Source organism: Narcine bancroftii, chromosome 8, assembly GCF_036971445.1.
Source record: "Narcine bancroftii isolate sNarBan1 chromosome 8, sNarBan1.hap1, whole genome shotgun sequence".
NCBI classification, from domain to species: domain Eukaryota; kingdom Metazoa; phylum Chordata; class Chondrichthyes; order Torpediniformes; family Narcinidae; genus Narcine; species Narcine bancroftii.
The window spans coordinates 138,445,948-138,466,021 of record NC_091476.1 but is presented as its reverse complement, the minus strand read 5'-3'; the positions used below and the strand labels follow the sequence as shown (position 1 = coordinate 138,466,021).

At 38.4% G+C, this 20,074-nt stretch overlaps 1 protein-coding gene across 4 annotated transcripts in view; it reads right to left on the bottom strand.

Annotated features, from left to right (window-relative positions):
* c2cd2l (c2cd2 like) overlaps positions 1-20,074 on the bottom strand; it is a 104,357-nt gene that overhangs the window by 14,721 nt on the left and 69,562 nt on the right. For all 4 annotated transcript variants that reach the window (XM_069894999.1, XM_069895000.1, XM_069895001.1 and 1 more), the window contains 6 exons: positions 14,733-14,840; positions 13,593-13,706; positions 12,731-12,845; positions 5,328-5,451; positions 4,340-4,404; positions 835-962 (listed from right to left, as the gene is read on the bottom strand). In XM_069894999.1, coding sequence (XP_069751100.1) covers positions 835-962; positions 4,340-4,404; positions 5,328-5,451; positions 12,731-12,845; positions 13,593-13,706; positions 14,733-14,840 — 654 coding nt within the window. The remainder of the gene's footprint in view (positions 1-834; positions 963-4,339; positions 4,405-5,327; positions 5,452-12,730; positions 12,846-13,592; positions 13,707-14,732; positions 14,841-20,074) is intronic.

Sequence of the window (20,074 nt, the reverse complement as noted above, 5' to 3'; positions counted from 1 at the left end):
TCTGTAAATACAACATTTAAAAATAATTAGTGCAAAAGGAGAAATAATTAAATTTGTGTCTACAGATTCATTGTCCGTTCAGAAATCTGACCGCAAAGGGGTAGAAACTGTTTTTGAAACATTGGGTGTTTGTCTTCAGGCTCCTGTATCTCTTTCCTGATGGTAGCAGTGTAAAGAGAGCATGGTCTGGGGTGGGAGAGGGGGAGGGGAAGGGGGGTGGGGTTGATGGTCCTTGATGATAGAGAATGCTTTCTTGAGGCACTGCCTCTTAAAATATCCTTAATGGAGTAAAGACTAATCTCCATCTACACAATGTATTTCCAACATTTATTGTCTGTATTAGAGATTTCCAGCCCAATCCTTCTTTAATATCTGCAGACACTGGTTTTTAATGTAAAACATGTCAGGTTCTCAGGTGCCAAGTCTTAACTAGTTGAACTCAGAGTGGCAGACATTTATCCTTGACCTCTTTGTACTAAATTCACCAAATAGTAACAGAGGTGAAGTCAAAGGAAATCTAATTCCAGAAGCTGAGTTTAGCAGACAGCAATTGGCACAAATAACCTGGAATCATTTTCTACTTCAAGCTTTTCAATATTATAGTTTTCAGTTTCGTTCTTTTTCACTGCTGAAAGGAGAAGGCAGCGGGAAGATGTTTGTGGTCCATATGCTGTTGCAACTGTTTGTAAATTAATGCTAAAAATGAAATGAAATGGAAGAATTGGGTCCTCCAGAGCATACCCAAGTCGCCTTAGAAAAGGAGGAAGAAGCAAGACCAGAAAGGATGAAAATGAAAGCAAATAGCAATAATGAAAGACAGGAAAGTTTGACTACCTCCAGTGAGACTGATCCAGCAGAAGCGTTCGACGTTTCTGGAGAGGCTACTAATGGAAAACTCTGGCATCCAGAAGGTGACCTCTGAGATAAATCCAGTGGGATCACACTCTGTCCCAGTAAGACATCTGGAAAAGAGTGAACATACACTTTAACTGTTGCTTATGACGTATTACAGCCACCCAGACATGTCAGGAACCCCACAAAGTTCTTCATTCCTAACAGATGGTTGTGATCTGCCTTCAAGGACCTAAACAAATTCACACTTTTTTCTCCCATCACACATGGCACAGCTTATTGACCTTTTATGTTACTAGATCAATCAACTCTATCACCTGATCATTTTGGTGGCAATCCTGTGACTCTTACTGAGAAGGATACCATCTGACAGATACAACCATCCTCATATCTGGAATTTCTTTTTCAGCAGGGATCAGAGAGAGTACATGTCAATACTGATCTTTCAGGCACATGAAAAAGAGTCTAAGGAATGACAGAGGGGGTATCTTTAGCATTCTGGTTATATCATCTGCCACAATTTGTATACGAGGGTTTACTGTCACAAACAAAACAATGTACAGATGCACCAAATGTCTTATTTGCTGCAGCCACACAGGTCCATAAAATGCACCAACTGCAATAGTATAAATTACCACAATATGCCATGAGTCAGAAAGAGAGATAATAAATAGCAGGTTTTTAGTTTGATTTGTTCTTAGCTACGGGTGTGGTACTGAAGGAATGAAGGGTAGTTCATATTGTTTCATGAAGCTCCAAAAGTAATCCAGGAAATTATAGGCCTGACATCAGTATTGGGTAAATTATTCTAAAGTGTTCTAAGAGATCGAATATACAGGAATTTAGCTAGCCAGGGACTGATTAGGAATAGTCAACATGGCTTTGTGCATAGTAGGTCATGTTTAACCAATATTACAGAATTTTTTCGAGGAGGTTACCAAGAAAGTTGATGAAGGAAAAGGTATGGAAATTGTCTACATGGACTTCAGTATGGTATTTGACGAGGTTAGTCAGGAAGGTTCAGATGCTTGGTGAGGTGAGGTAGTAAACTGGATTCGATATTGGCTATACAGGAGAAGCCAGAGAGTGGTATTGGATGATTGCTTCTCAGACTGGAGGCCTATGACTAGTGGTGTGCCTCAGGGATCAGTGCTGGACCATTGTTGTTTGTCATCTACAGAATATCAATGATCTGGTTGATAATGTGGTAAATTAGATCAGCAAGTTTGCATATGACACAAAGATTGGAGACATGGCGGATGGCAAGGAAGGCTTTCAAAGCTTGCAGAGGGATCTGAATCAGCTGGATAAATGGGCTAAAAATGGCAGATGGAATTTAATGCAGACATGTGTGAGTTGCTGCATTTTGGAAAGACAAACCAAGGGGTAGGACATACACAATATATGGTAGGGCACTGAGGAGTACGGAAGAACAGAAGGATCTGGGAATACAGATGCATATAGTACAACGCTGATTATCTGAAATGGTCAGGACCATCTCTATGTCAGATAAACAGTTTTTTTTGAGATTGGTCATTTAAAAAAAAACAGCCCAGTAATAACAGCAAATCACTTGTATTAATGTTTAAATAGCAACAAACAACAAGAGAAGGCTTTTTAAGCATAAAAATGTTTTATTCTCACCAAAAAAATGCTGGCCGCCGCCAATCACCAAGACCAATCAACCGCTGCCGCCGATTCCCGGGGAAGCTTCCCGGGCCAGTGGAACACTCACTAGCAAGTGGGCAGGCTCCTGTCTCCCCAGTCATTGGAGCTCCTGACTCTCGAGTCCCAACTCTGAATCCTCTCCAAATTCTATCGCTCGTGTGTGCGCACACTTGCACACACACACACACACACACACACACACACACATGGGAGTTCGGTGTACATGTGCAGTAGTAGGCCAAGGGGATGGTTTGGCATTAGGAGCTTCGTTGTGCTGAGGAGGGAGGGAGGGAAGGTAAGAGAAGAGATGGGAGGAAAGGGGTGCAGAAGGGGAGAGAATGCCACTGAGCCTGAGGTCCTGCTCCTGCCCGGGTGGCCGCTCTCTTTGATGACACCAGGACAAGGGATTTTTCTGACTGCATGCAGCTGGGAGACAGCACTATGCAGTTTGAGAGGGAGAATTGGAGAGAAATGTCAAAAGGGGAAGGTAAAGAAGAAGTGGAAAGAGAGAGGGGAGGAAGTTACCTAAAACTAGGACAATTGTTGATCTAATTTCATGTCAAGTGAATTTTTTTTCAACCTCTGAGGTCAGTTCAGCTCCAAAAAAAGATTTGGATAAATTATGATTTCTGATTTGTTTCGGATATCCTCATTTATTTGAATTTAAAAAAAAATTTTGGATAAATAAGGATTTCAGAGAATCCGATTTTATATGATCAGAGCTGTACTGTAATTCCCTGAAAGTGGTATTACAGGTAGATAGGGCCATAAAAGCTTTTGGCATATTGACCTTCATGAATCAAAGTAGTGAGTATAAAAGTTGGGATGTTATGGTAAAGGTGCATAATTAGTGAGGCCAAATTTGGAGTATTTTGTGCAATTTGGGTCATCTTGCTACAGAAAAGATATCAATAGATTGAAAGAGTACAGAGAAGATTTACTAGGATGTTTCTGTAACATCAGGACCTGAGTTACAGGGAAAGGTTAAACACATTAGGAGCGTAGAAGAATGAGGGGCGATTTGTAGAGGCACGTCAAATTTCGAGGGGTTAAGACAGAATAAGTGCAAATAGGCTTTTTCCACTAAGGTTAGGTGAGATTAAAACAAGCCTGCACTGACAGTCAATGAGGAGGAGATGTTTTCAATTTGTACTGATTTTAGGAAGACACAAGGCCTCTTGCACAGACAATGAGAGGACTATGGTTAAGGGTGAAAGGGGAAATGTTTAGAGGGAACTTCTTCAGGCAGAAAGTAGTGGAAGAAGTGAAATTTTTCACAATTGTGAAAAAATTAGACAGATACATGGATGGGAGAGGTATGGGGGGGTGCTATGGACTGGATTCACGTCAGTGAGACTAGGCAAATATATAGTTCAGACTAGAAGGGCTGAACTATATATTTTGTGTGCTGTGCTGTAATGTTCTAAGCTTCTAAAAACACAAAAAATTCTGGAGGATCTCAGCTGGTCTTTTCAGCTATTTGGACTCTGAGTTCAGCATAGATATGAGAGCCAAAGAGCCTGTCCCTGTCTGGCACTGTTCCAAGTTAAATATAATATAAAGGGACAGATAATAGAAAAATATATGGTAAATATATAAAAATATAAATTCGGCTGGTACATTTATAACATTAGAAAGTACTTCCTTGACTTAGGTGGTCTGAATTGACCTTGGTCAATTGAAGTTTTCGCTCTTAGTTCAGTAAATGGTGCAGCACATTTCTGATTATCTGAAAACTACTTAACCAAAATACTCAGTTATCCAAAATATTGTTTTTACATTGTTAATGATGACCTTCTAGCTTCAAATGGATACTTACCCTCATTTTGCTCTGACTTTTCCAGGACTTTCACTTTCATCTCCTTGCTTCCTACTCCCAACTCACTAGCAAATAACACAAAATACATCAGGAAAGTCACATAACTCAAGATGCCACAGTGGATTATTTAATAGAGTAAAACACAAATTTTTTTTTAGATTATCAACAAATCCTGTAGTTGATGTGTGCAAGTTCGTTGTGAAAACTTAAAATTCCCTCTCTCCTATGACTATCTTCATTTGTAACATTTTGGAAATTTCTTATTTGCTCTTGAACTTCCTTGTCTTGCTGCAAGATATAGATTATATAACCATATAACCACTTACAGCACAGAACAGGCCAGTTCGGCCCTACTAGTCCATGCCGTAGCAAATCCCCACCCTCCTAGTCCCACTGACCAGCACCCGGTCCATACCCCTCTAGTCCCCTCCTATCCATGTAACGATCCAGTCTTTCCTTAAATGTAACCAATGATCCCGCCTCGACCACATCTGCCGGAAGCTCATTCCACATCCCCACCACCCTCTGCGTAAAGAAATTTCCCCTCATGTTCCCCTTATAATTTTCCCCCTTCAATCTTAAACCATGCCCTCTAGTTTGAATCTCCCCCTTTCTTAATTGAAAAAGCCTATCCACATTTACTCTGTCTGTCCCTTTTAAAATCTTAAACACCTCTATCAAGTCCCCTCTCAATCTTCTACGCTCCAGAGAAAAAGGCCCCAGTCTGCACAACCTTTCCCTGTAACTCAGACCCTGAAATCCTGTCAACATTCTTGTGAACCTTCTCTGCACTCTCTCTATTTTGTTTATATCTTTCCTATAATTTGGTGACCAAAACTGTACACAGTACTCCAAATTTGGCCTCACCAATGCCTTGTACAATTTCATCATAACCTCCCTACTCTTGAATTCAATACTCCGATTTATGAAGGTTAACATTCCAAATGCCTTCTTCACCACACCATCTACCTGAGTGAAAGTCACTTACAAGGTTATTTCATCATTCCACTTCAGATCAGAGTTTGGGTTCAGGGACTTGGGTATCACAGATCTTGTTCTTTTCAGCTGAGCAGGACTATCGAGCTCCAGCACACAGCAGACCTCTCCACCACCTGCAAGTTATGAGATAAGACATCAGGTCATGCAGCAAAATTGTACAGCCACAATCTAGGACTGCAGTGAAATTCTAACTGCAGTTAAGATATTTGACATTGCTCTCCTATTGAGGTAGAAAATTGTTGGTTCAAGTCCCAGTTCAGAATGTCGACATAAACTATGATGATATGTAGGTGTACAACGGAGGGGATGCAGCAATGTTGGATATTGTGCCTTTCGATTAATTCTTCTGGAAGAATTGTATTGTATTAAAGAAATTTTACCCAGGGTCAAACATTTATCTCTAAATAAGTCTGCAAAAAATAGCTAATTGGTTGCATTCAGAAGTATATGGCTGGGTGTGAAGCAATTTGGTCTATAGTAAGGATGTGAAAGACAATTGTTAATATAAATTATTTCTTTAATTTTCTAATTTTGTGGATTTAATGTTTATAACAGAGTCCCATCTTATTTTCCTCTTCTACCTCTCCACAACCAACAATCAACAGGAACCCATGAACAATCTCTTGTCAATTTTCCTGTTCTTTTACTTGTTACATTGGATCAAATGGCAGAGACATTAATAAAGATAAAATAGGTAATGAACACAGTGTGCCTCCACCAGCTCTCGGGAGGCACTTTTCACTAATATTTCTCTCCTTTTTTTTTTTTTTTTTTTTTTTTAAATTTTCACACCATAAATCACAATAGCCATGATATACACTTTTTCTTTTCCACACATTTACAGTGACTTTTTCTCCCTCCCCCCTCCCTCCTCCCAAGCCACCCCCCCATCCCTCCCCCCTCTCATCCATTTTAGTTATACAATCTAGGTTGCATTAATTCAGTTAGACAATGTTGTCATTCAACAAAAATACACCAGAAATTCTACTGAGTCCATTTTTTTCTTCTCTTCTCCTTCCATCAACTTAGGTAATGTTTGTTCCCGGTAGGTTTTCGCTATTGTATTTAATGTAAGGCTCCCATACTTGTTCGAATATTTCAATATTATTTCTTAAACTATATGTTATTTTTTCTAATGGAATACATTTATTCATTTCTATATACCATTTTTGTATTTTCAAATTATCTTCCAATTTCCAGGTTGACATAATACATTTTTTTGCTACAGCTAGGGCTATCTTAACAAATCTTTTTTGTGCATCCTCCAAGTCAATTCCAAATTCTTTATTTTTTATGTTACTTAGGAGAAAGATCTCTGGATTCTTTGGTATATTGTTTTCTGTTATTTTATTTAATATCTGATTGAGATCATCCCAAAATTTTTCTACTCTCTCACATGTCCAGATTGCATGAATTGTTGTTCCCCTTTCTTTTTTACATCGAAAACATCTATCAGATACTGTTGGGTCCCATTTATTTAACTTTTGCGGTGTAATGTATAGTCTGTGTAACCAATTATATTGTATCATACGCAGCCTCGTATTTATTGTATTTCTCATCGTTCCAGAGCATAACTTCTCCCATGTTTCCTTTTTTATCTTTATATTTAAATCTTGTTCCCATTTTTGTTTAGTTTTACCATTTGTTTCCTCATTTTCCTTTTCTTGCAGTTTAATATACATATTTTTTATAAATCTTTTGATTAACATTGTATCTGTAATCACATATTCAAGGTTACTTCCCTCTGGTAAACTCAAGTTGCTTCCTAATTTATCTTTCAAGTAGGATCTCAGTTGGTAATATGCCAGCGCTGTATCTCCCGTTATATTGTACTTATCTCTCATTTGTTCAAAGGATAAGAATCTACTTCCTGAAAAACAATTTTCTATTCTTTTAATCCCTTTTTTTTCCCATTTTCTAAAGGCAAGGTTGTCTATTGTAAAAGGGAGTAGCTTATTTTGCGTCAATATTAGTTTTGGTATTTGGTAATTTATTTTATTTCTTTCTACATGTATCTTCTTCCATATATTGAGGAGATGGTGTAATACTGGAGAAGTTCTATGTTGTACCAATTTTTCGTCCCATTTATATAATATGTGTTCAGGTATCTTTTCCCCTATTTTATCTAATTCTAGTCTCGTCCAGTCTGGTTTTTCCCTTGTTTGATAAAAATCTGATAGGTACCTTAATTGTGCGGCTCTATAATAATTTTTGAAGTTTGGCAATTGTAAGCCTCCTTGTTTATACCATTCTGTTAATTTGTCTAGTGCTATCCTCGGTTTCCCCCCTCTCCATAAAAATCTCCTTATTATTTTCTTTAACTCTTTGAAGAATTTTTCTGTCAGTTGTATTGGCAATGCCTGAAATAAGTATAGTATCCTTGGAAAAATGTTCATTTTAATACAGTTTATCCTTCCTATCAGTGTTAGTGGTAGCTCTTTCCAATGCTCTAAATCGTCCTGTAGTTTTTTCATTAGTGGATTGTAATTGAGTTTATATAATTGGCCTAGATTTTTGTTTATTTGCACACCTAGGTATCTTATTGCCTGCGTTTGCCATCTGAATGGGGATTCCTCCTTAAATTTTGAGAAATCCACGTTATTCATAGGCATTGCTTCACTTTTATTTACGTTTATCTTGTATCCCGACACTTCTCCATATTCCTTCAATTTCTTATATAGTTCTTTTATTGATAGTTCTGGTTCTGTTAAGTACACTATCACATCATCCGCAAACAGACTGATTTTATATTCCCTGTCTTTTATTTTTATTCCTTTTATATTATTATCTCTTCTTATCGATTCTGCTAGTGGTTCTATAGCTAGCGCAAACAATAATGGTGATAGTGGGCATCCCTGCCGCGTTGACCTGCTTAAGTTAAATTGCTTTGATACATGTCCATTTACTGTCACTTTCGCTAACGGTCCCTTATATAATGCTTTAATCCAATTAATATACTTCTCCGGTAAACTGAATTTTTGCAATACTTTGAACAAGTAATTCCATTCTACTCTGTCGAAGGCCTTCTCTGCGTCTAAAGCAACTGCTACTGCCGGTGCTTTATTTCCTTCTACTGCATGAATTAAGTTAATAAATTTACAAATATTGTCTGTTGTGCGTCTTTTTTTGATAAATCCAGTTTGGTCTAAATTTACCATTTTCGGTACCTGTTCTGCTAATCTGTTCGCTAATAGTTTAGCTATTATCTTATAATCTGTGTTTAGCAAAGATATTGGTCTATATGACGCTGGTGAGAGTGGATCTTTCCCTTGTTTTAGTATCACTGTAATTATTGCTGTTTTACATGAATCTGGTAAGTTTTGTGTCTCATCAATCTGGTTGATTACATCCAGGAGGGGCGGTATTATTAGGTCTTTAAATGTTTTGTAGAATTCTATTGGGAGTCCATCCTCTCCTGGTGTCTTATTATTTGGTAAATTTTTTATTATCTCTTGTATTTCTACTGTTCCAAATGGTTCTGTTAATTTATTTTGTTCCTCTATTTGTAGTTTTGGTAGTTCAATTTTAGTCAAAAATTCATCTATTTTCCCTTCTTTCCCTTCGTTTTCGGTTCGGTATAATTGTTCATAGAATTCTCTGAAGTTTTCCTTAATTTCTTTTGGATTATATGTAATTTGTTTGTCTTTTTTCCTTGTTGCCAATACCGTTTTCTTAGTTTGCTCTGTCTTAAGCTGCCATGCTAGGATTTTGTGTGTTTTTTCCCCTAGTTCATAATATTTCTGTTTTGTCTTCATTATATTCTTCTCCACCTTATATGTTTGTAATGTTTCATATTTTATTTTTTTATCCGCCAATTCTCTTCTTTTGGTTGTATCTTCCTTTATTGCTAATTTTTTTTCTATGTTTATTATTTCCCTTTCCAACTGCTCTGTTTCCTGATTATAGTCCTTCTTCATCTTGGTTGCATAACTTATTATTTGCCCTCTAATGAATGCTTTCATTGCGTCCCATAGTATAAACTTATCTTCCACTGATTCCGTATTTACTTCAAAGTACATTTTTAATTGTTTTTCAATAAATTCTCTAAAATCCTGTCTTTTAAGTAGCATGGGGTTTAATCTCCATCTATACATTCTTGGAGGGATGTCTTCTAGCTCTATTGCCAATAACAGGGGTGAGTGGTCCGATAATAGTCTAGCTTTATATTCCGTTTTCCTAACTCTCCCTTGTATGTGGGCTGATAACAGGAATAGGTCTATCCTTGAGTATGTTTTATGTCTAGTCGAGTAGTATGAGTATTCCTTTTCTTTTGGGTTTTGTTTCCTCCATATGTCCACAAGTTTCATTTCTTGCATTGATTTAATTATAAATTTGGTTACTTTGTTCTTCCTGTTAATTTTTTTCCCCGTTTTATCCATATTTGGATCCAAATTCAGATTGAAATCCCCTCCTATTAGTATGTTCCCTTGCGTATTAGCTACCTTCAAAAAGATATCTTGCATAAACTTTTGATCTTCTTCGTTAGGTGAATATATATTAAGTAGATTCCAAAGCTCTGAATATATCTGACATTTTATCATAACATATCTCCCTGCTGGATCTATTATTTCCTCTTCTATTTTAAATGGCACATTTTTGCTAATTAATATAGCCACTCCTCTTGCTTTTGAATTATACGATGCTGCTGTTACATGTCCTACCCAATCTCTCTTTAATTTCTTGTGCTCCAATTCAGTTAAATGTGTTTCTTGGACAAATGCTATATCTATTTTTTCCTTTTTCAGTAAATTTAGTAGTTTCTTCCTTTTAATTTGGTTATGTATTCCATTAATATTTAGAGTCATATAGTTCAGCGTAGCCATTTTATATTTTGTTTATCTTCTCTTTCCGTTTTTCCATCATTACCTTTCCTCCTTTTCCATTTCTGTTTTCTTATTTTCAACTCTTTACCAGACAACATTCCTACAACATCCAACATTTTCCTTATTCTCCTATTTCTATCTTCTTTATCCCCAATCTCCCCTTCCCCTCCTGAGTTGCCCTTTATCCCTTGTCGGACAACCACATCTCCCCTCTCCATTCGGATTTGCGAATCCACTCGCAAGCGTCAACTGATTTTGCAGTGACCGCTCTTTTCCCCCCACCCAGCCCCCCCCAGAAAAGATTTCGTTTTTTATATGTCACAAAGGTCACTCTTTTAGTTCCCTCCTTATTCTCTCTATTCCATTACCTTCCCTTATTAATTCTTGTCTATACTTTCTATGTTTTCCTCTAATTACAGATACTTTCACATATGCCCGTTGTCTCTATTCACTCTTATACCTCTTTACCCGCATACATATCAATCGTGGTCATTTTTACCCTCCTTACCCGTCTTCATCCCTCAGTCTATTTTTGTCTTTACCCACATACATATCAATCGTGATAATTTTTGCTCTCATTACCCGTCTTCATCCCTCAGTCTATTTTTGTAATTGTTCTGCAAATTTTCGTGCTTCTTCTGGATCCGAGAATAGTCTGTTTTGTTGTCCTGGAATAAATATTTTCAATACCGCAGGATGCTTCAGTGTAAATTTATATCCTTTCTTCCATAAAATCGCTTTTGCTGCATTGAACTCTTTTCTCTTCTTTAGGAGTTCAAAGCTTATATCTGGATAAATGAAGATTTTTTGCCCTTTATACTCCAGTGGTTTGTTGCCCTCTCTTACTTTTTCCATTGTCTTCTCCAGCACCTTTTCTCTTGTAGTATATCTTAGGAATTTTACTACAATAGATCTTGGTTTTTGTTGTGGTTGTGGTTTAGGGGCCAATGCTCTATGTGCCCTTTCTATTTCCATTTCTTGCTGTAGTTCTGGACATCCTAGGGCCTTAGGGATCCATTCTTTTATAAACTCCCTCATATTCTTGCCTTCTACATCTTCCTTAAGGCCCACTATCTTTATGTTATTTCTTCTGTTATAATTTTCCATTATATCTATTTTTTGGGCTAGTAATTCTTGTGTCTCTTTAGTTTTTTTATTAGATTCCTCCAATTTCTTTTTTAAGTCTTCTACCTCCATTTCTGCTGCTATTGCCCGTTCTTCCATCTTGTCCATTTTTTTCCCCATTTCTGTTAAGGTCATATCCATTTTATTTATTTTCTTTTCTGTGTTGTTTATTCTTCTTCTTAAATCATTGAATTCCTGTGTTTGCCATTCTTTAAATGACTCCATGTATCCTCTAACAAGAGCAAGTACCTCCTTTACCTTGCCTATCTTTTCTTCTTCTATTTCCCTGTACTCTTCCTCTTCCTCTTCTTCTTCCTCTAGGTTGACCATCTGTTGTTTCTTTGCTGCCCTTTCCTCCTCTTCTTTCTTGTTTCCATTGTCTTCTGTGGTGTCTTCTTGCTGCAGGTGTTCTGCAGCTGTCGATGCCGGCTGTGGAGATCGACTCCCCAGCTGGTCCCCCCTCCCGTCGGTGTGTTTTTTTGTATGCGCATCGCGCATGCGCGAGGAGTCGCGCATGCGCGGTTGCGCACTTTTACTCGGCTCTGTGAGCCATTGTTGTAGTTCTTTTTCTACCGACCTGAGGTAGTGGGGTCTTCTCTCCACAGCGGGCCTCTTCGGACAGGTAAGGCCTTCACCTTTTTCCTCCGTTGTCTTCTCTTCCTCTCTTCTTTCCGTTGATTTTGATTTTTCTCCTTTTGTCTCCATCTTCTTTCCACCTTTATATTCACTTTTCTTTAACTTGTATTTCTGTGCCTTTGTATTTTCTCTCGTTTTTCCCGACTTTTCTGGAGAGGGCTGGAGTTCACCGTCCGGCCACTACTCCATCACGTGACTCCTCCCAATATTTCTCTCCTTGATATAATTTTCTTCCCACTTTTGCCTCCATGGGCACCAGATGTCTTGCAAAAAGCATCACTTAAGTTGTCAGCTTTTACACCTAGTTTTAAAAAGTTATTGAGCCATCTGTGACTACCTTGGCTGCATATGTGTAGCATATTCTTGCACAGAAAATATAGGATATTATCTGTAACAAAAAGGAGCATAAGAAGTCTTTTCCTGCAGGTTAGAATGTAATGTAATAGAGGTCTACTGAACACTAAAGAACGACAATAGATAAATAGCCCTATATTATTTTTATTGTGTTTTGTTCCTTGACAACAGCAAAAACAATCTCAAAAGGGAATTAGCTCATAGAATTCTTTGTCACAAACCATTGCTAAACCAGAATGCTTCGATTCTTTTGAAAGAAAATTATATTGTTGTTTAAAGCTACTGAATATTAATAGTGGGACTGAGAATAGACATATATATTGGCACAGATTTATGGGTTGGATCTCAAAATCCAATCCAGGAGCACCAACTGATCTATTTCTCTCTGTCACTAACAGAGTAGCACTCTAAGAAAGGATCAAATGAATTGTTTCATGTAAACCAAAAGCCTTACCTACTTCCACTCTGCTAACATTTGCCTTCAGCTGTCTGACCACCAGCTTACCCCCAGCATTCAGGGAGACCTTTGATGGAGGAGCTGAAGTCTTCCCAGCCTTTTCCCCTGGCACCTAAAAACAAGGAGAAAAATTTTTACTAAGACAAATTGAATTCCATCGTTACTATCCTGAAGCTTCATGGTTCCCATTACAGATCCCAACTTTGGTGGCTGAGGGACACCCCTCTGGCTATTAGTCCTGATCTCTGAATCTCCAGTGACATGCTGTTGTATCCACAATACATCTTATCTGCTGCACAACCATCAATGAGCAAGCAGTGGTAGAGCAAGGCCCTCAACATTCGTGACGTACTGCCAACATGGGAAAACTATGCAAGGAAACCAAGAGAAACTAAACTGCAAGTTTTCTGCAGACTACACAGTGGTCTATCAGTTTTTACTGGATATACTGGTTCCATCAGTAGCAAATGAACATTACAAAGAGACGATAGGGATGGGAAATTTGTGTATATGCAGGGATTCTAAATATTCAGTCTCCTGTTGATTTCCAGTTTTGCCCGTTGCAATATTCAACATCAGTGACTTGAACAGTATATATTACCTCTATAATGGCCAGCAAATGCAAATGATCCTTCCTTAGCTTTATCCTCTCAGAAAAGTGGAATAGTTAGAAAGGAAGCAATAAACTCTCAAAAGGGAATTGAACCATTTACATGGTTTATGAAATTCTTTGTCACAAGCCATATCTACATCAGAATAATGTACTTGAAATAAACTTGAACTAGAATGGTTACAGTCAGTCATTTTGGAACCTTTTCTAGCAGCACTGAAACATACAAGTCACACAGATGCTACTTACCGTTGTGTTAGATATGTGTGCCTTCAGATTGATCAGCATTGCTGGACTGGTGCTGACAATTGTATCCTCAATCAGTTCTTTGATAGTGGAGATGTCTACTTTCCCATCATTCCCCTGTAAAGATACAAATGCAAGTGAATAAATGCAGCATTTCCCCTTTGTGCTGTGTTGGAGAATTTTGATCTGCTGGCAGAATACAGAACAAAACCACTCCCAACACAGTATGCCTACAGAAGTAACATTAGTCGTATCCTTCACATATTGTTTGTTTAATTTGAGACATTTGCCGAGGAGAAGTTTGATCCCAGTTTGGCAAAGGAAAAGAAGGAGACGTGGACCCAGTTAATGAAGCAGATATTCTGAAGTATTAACAACAGCATCACATCACACTGAGTACAGATGTTATGAATGCGATACATGTTTCACTGCAGTGCCTTGTTTTTCAAAGCATAAAATATGGAAGATTAATTCCATTGATGGTAATGCTTTAAAAATGCAGAAGGTACCCCCAACAGAAGTGTGTTTTAAAAATCACAGCATTGAAACCACATTTATATGATAAAATATCAAAAGTTTCTTTGCACTTGGAGCAATGACATTCTGACCTGAATGTTCTGGTTAATATTATTCTATGCTGTGATTTTTAAAACACACTTCTGTTGTGATTCAATGAACAGGAAAGCATTCACCAGTCGCTGTTATTAGCAATCAATTGTTCGTGCAGTAATATACAGTTGCAGAGGGAAGGGGAGATGTTTTCTAAAAGGAAAACCCAGACTGTCTGGAGATTCACTTTCAAAAATTCAGGAAAGTACAATTGGCCTGGAACCATCTCCAAATGAGCACAGAATGTTTCCTGCATTTGTAATTCAATCAATTTAATACATTCCTCAGGACCTTTGTTCAGAAATACACACTTTCCCTAACATGTTGGCATTGTTCCATGGAACACTATTGAGGTTGCTGAGAACCAACACTAGCAATAAGCAGCAAAAATTGTTTAATTTCCTTACAAGGATAGATGGTCAGCAAAGTATCAAATGGAATTGCCTTTGAATCTTTCATTGCCCCATTTATACATTGATTACAATTCTCTATCAAGCAAATATTAAATTCTTAAAATATTTGTATTTCTCGTACTTCTCTTTGTAGTTTTGGAGTAACTGTGAGAGACAGGGCAGGAGGCTCCTTGAATGACCAGGTGACCAATAGGCCTTTGACTTCTGCTTCTTCCAAGCAGATCTCCATCTGTAGTAACAAAAGAAATCAGTTAACAAATTTTTCTCAATGTTGCGCTGAGATCATACATTGTTTTCCTCTAGATGGCCCCATAGCCCAAGGCATTCACATTGATAGGCAGTACCTACTATTGCTGCTGTGATCTCTACAGTGAAATTTTAATGAAGTGTTTGCAATAAATATTAATTTAAGACTCCCTTGATTCTTGCCAACATATAATTACACGCATACAGGTCAAATGCAAAATCCTGACATACATGTTGGAAGGAGCATCAGATCGAGCTGCAAACCCAGTGTTGAGTTATAATGGTTCTTCACATTTCCCCACGGCTTACTGTCTATTCCATACTCACCTCTTGCTCTAAGTGGTACTCCCTGCACCTAAACTGTATGCATCTCCATATTTTGTAATCTTGTGTCAATTCAATAGGTTGGTTTGAACACTGAAGGTCCTGAACTTTGTAAAAACTGTCAAGCAAGCACCTCCTTAGCTTCTTTACGACAAAACATAAGCAATAGGAGCAGATATTAGCTTTTAGGTTCCTCAAGCCTGCCCTATTATGGATCATCATCTAGCTTAAGGCTATTTTTCAGTTCTCTGATTCCTTTAATATTCAGAAAGCAAGAGATCCCAACCCATAACTACCCTTCTACAGTAGAATGTTGCAAATACCTGTACCTGCCACTTTTCAGATATTTCTCCTTGTTTCAGTCCCAAATGGCTCATTCTTTTCTCATGTGGTTGCTGCCATCAAGGGCAGCATTCTCATTCAGTCTCTTCCAATCTCCAGACTACCATACTCCTTTCTGTTCTCATTGCCTCCCCCATTTCTGGGCAGCATGAAACCGGATCTAACTTTTCCAAGTTCTGATGAAAAATAATCAACCTGAAACATTAAGTTTCTCCATAGATGCAGCCTGACCTACTGAGTATTGTCAGCATTCCCTGTTTTTGTTTAAGGTTTCCATCATCTGCACCATTTTACTTTTGGATTACACCTTTTCTCGACCCATTACTATCTCCTTTCATCTGCACCACCATTTCAATCATTCCATTTTTCCAGCCTTCCATCCCAACACAGACCTTCCCCATTCTCCCCATCCCTCCCCTACCCTACATTGTAAAACCTAGATTATCTCCAGAATATATGTTCCGTTGAAGGCCATTTTGTAGAACATTTATTCTGTTCATCACACCTCCCAATCTCCATTGTTATTGTTTGACCTGCCAAGTGTGTTCAGAGTTTTCTGTTTTTATTTCGCAGTGTACATTGAACCTGGCATCTTTCAGGTATGTGAACAATGAACTTAGCAGACAACACCTCCTTAAATGGTTGTTTTATCTTGAACCAATAGCTATTTGCAGTTGGCAAGTGGCAAATAGAAAAATTAAAATACACCTTAATTTCCACCATGTATTATATTTCATAAATCAAATTGTGAAACCAGATGGCAGATTGCCAAGGTAAATGCCTACAGTTGCAGTCTAATTTATGATGAATGCCTTTACAATAAGCCCCACATTTTCCTTCTTCACTGCAGATTAATAATCTCATGTCATTGACTGAAAAACTGAAAGATATATAGACAAGAAAAATTAGAGAAGCATTACAACAAATCCACACCATCTTCGCAATAAATTCATATTAACTGGTTGCCCTTGGCTATTAAAGCTTCTTGCTATCAATCAGTTTCAAAGCACCTAAGTGTTTTTTTTGGCAAATTCCTTGATGTGAGATTCTGCTTGCTTGCCTGAAACCAGCTGGAAGGCAGGTGGAGCCAGACAATGAAGCACAGCAGTATCCTCTTTTTTGTTCTTCATTTCTTTCTCAATTGAAATCATCTAATAAATAAGGGATGGGAAAATTAACTGAATGTCAGTTTTCTCTGGATTTGTAAAGGAGCAATGAGATGGGGAGAGGCTTTCATTAGGCTCCTTCCTCCATGGAGTCTACTAATTGACCAATTCTAATCACTTTAATGATTCCCAACCAAAGCATTCCATCAGCGTACCAGCACAAAATAGGCCACTCATACTGTGCCTCCAAAACCCATGATATCTCTAGATTGGACATGGGCAACATATCCATAATAATATGGACCTGATGGTTCTCCTTCAAGCCGCACGCCAGCTTTATTTGGAAGCACAGTCATAGAACAGGGAATCAAGCTATTCGGCCAAACTTGTCTGCACACCAACCAAAATGTCCCATCCATCTACCTGGTTTGGCCTATATCCCTCTAAATCCATCCTATCCATGTATCAATTCAATTTCTTTCTCATATACCAGGCTGCTGTTTCTTGACTTCAGCTCAGTATTTAATACATTCATTTCACAGAGGTTGGTAGAAAAGCTGTTCTTGCTGAGAACTCTCTCTGTAACTGGATCCTGGACTTCATAGCAGAAAGACCACAGATTGTTGAGATCGGTAGCAGAATATTGAGCACCATCGCACTTTAGGGCTGTGTGCTCAGCATGTTCCTGTTCGCATCTCTAATCCATGAATACATCGCCAGATCTAGCTCCAACAGTGTAATCAAGTTTGCAGATGTCACAACAGTATTGGCCTCAACAGCAACAATAATGAGTCGCACTACAGAGAAGAGGTGGAAATGTCATGAAATGGTGTAAGAGTAACAACCTAACAAGACATGGACAAGATGAAGGAGATGATTGTGGACTTCAGGTGGACCAAGAATGACCACCCTCCACTACATAATCAACAACTCTGTAGTAGGGAGAGTGGAGAGTACCAAGGCCCTTCGAGTTCACTAGTGACTTACTGTGGACACTCAACAAGTCCTCACTTGACAGGAAAGCACAACAGCAACTGCACTTCCTGAGAAGTTTTAAGCGGGCAAGGCTACCAGTCACCATTATGTCAGCCTTCTATAGGAGCTCTATCGAGAGCATTCTGGCCAGCTGCATCATAGTGTGGAAAGGTTGTTGCAGAGAAATGGATCGGAGGTCAAACCACAGGACCATAAGAGTGGGGATCACTGAAATCTCCCTCCCTGACCCCCCCCCCCACCATCAATGTTGTCAGAAGAGGGCATGCCAAATCATTGAGGACCCCTTCCACCTTGCACACACCGTCATTCAGCTGCTCCCATCGGGGAAGAGATACAGGAGGATCAGAGCCAGCACCACCAGGATGAGGAACAGCTTTGGAAATGATGAACGACCAAAGGAACTGCTCACATTGAACATCTGAGACACTCATTTGTACAAAACAACACTTACTGGTATTTATTTTTATAGATATAATACTTGCCCTGCATATCTATTATTTGTGTGAATGTGTGTTATGTCACATTGTAATAGCACCTGCATCAACCACCTCCTCCAGCAGCCCATTCCAAACACCTACCACCCTCTGTGTAAAAAGGTTACCCATCAGGTTCCCGATTCATCTCTTCCCCCCCCCACCCCGACTAAAGCTATGTTCTTTGCTTACTGATTTCCCCTACTGAACACCTTGATGGGTGCATCTTCGATGGAAAGTTTGTAATGGATCAACAGAGCAACTCACCTTTTCAGGGACAGAGGGGTAGGCAAGTTACTGGTCTAAGTATATAACTTATAGAAGGAGAGAGTTGTCCCATGAAGAAAAAAAATAATAAAATTGACCCCATTGCATGGAATTCAGAAGAATAAGAACCAATCTCATGGAAATTTACTTAATTCTTAAGCATATTTGTCAACCCCCTTTTAGATATGCTCCCAGGGGTGGGGGAGGAGTCAACAATAGTGTCAGGATGTCATTTCAGACTGAGATGGCAAATGATATCTTTCCTCAACAGCGAGCTAATCTTTAGAATTCTCCACTGCACAGTTCCGATGCTGAGTCATTGGCTATATTGAAGCTTAAAGAAAATGGCTGTAAATTGGCTGTGGAGATTGAAGGTAACCCATGATCTAATTGGGTTGCCAAACAGACCTAAGGGCAACAGGTCTAATCCTGCTCCATGTGCTTGTAACAAGGCAAGAACGTAGAATAGGTTAACACGGAAGTACTGCTGCGAAGTTTCAGTTTAAGGCAGAAATTATAATTGCTGGCATGCTGCAAATAGCAGGCAAGACAAGAAGAAACAGAGCTCCTTTGTTAATTATATTTTTAGGGCATCCAACCATTCTCAACAGGGGCCCAATGCACATTTAAATAAAAGCCTTGCTCTCTTTTTACCTCACATAACATAAATATTCTTAAGGTTTTTTTTTAATGTAGTTAATAGGAGAGAAGTACAGAAGAAACCAAAATCTGACTGCTTCATAGCGAAGGGGAGTGGGGGGGGGGGGGGGCATTGCAAAGAAAAGTTGTTACAGAGAATAGCAGGAGCAGAAGGAAGCTACTCCAGTTGGGTCCACCAGCTTGGCTTGCCGAATAGCAGCCCTTATTTCCATTTTCTCCATTACTGCATATTCATCAAAACTTTTCTTCCCAAACATCTCTTGATCTTGCTCTTGAAGTCCACCACAGGATAACATTCATTGTGTTTTGATGAGATTGTAAATTTCAAGTACTATATGCTCCCTAACATTTAGCTTTAATTTTAGGATTAAGACAGTCAGTTGTTTAATGTGAAATCTAATAAGAAAATTGTGCTCTCCTTGACTACAGTAGATAATGCAAATAAAACAAACGTGCAGATTATAGTGACATGGAAAATAAAAATTCAGTTAAGAATAAGGAATATCATTTTCTGTTCAATACTCTGATAATAGCAAGGAAGAGACTGTCTGAATATGGTGGTGTGTGTTTTCCAACTCGTGTTCCTTCTGCTCGATAGGAGAAAGGAGTAGAAAGTGTGACTGGGTGGGGTGGGTCCTTTAATTTTATTGGCTGCTTTCCAGCTACATTGATAGTTTCTTTCTGTTGTTGGACTCTTGAAAGGTCCTAACAGTCATTTAAAAAAATCTCTTGATTTAACGCCCCACCACTGTTTTAACTGAACTTTTCTCTGTAACATTATAATTTGCATTTTTGTTTTACTTTTGACCTACCTGTTGTACTTAAGAATGGATTGACTTGCTGGATAGCACTCAAAACAAAGTTTTGGCTTTATATTTTGTGACAATAAATGCAAACAATATACTGTAATACAATGTGATTTTGGGGAATGAAGCTTCTATAATCGGAGAGTTGATAGCATATAAAGTTATAGCTGCAAATGTTCAGTTTTTCCAAAATCTGGGACTTGAATATTCATGGAATATTGCTGATCGAGATGAAATTCAGGA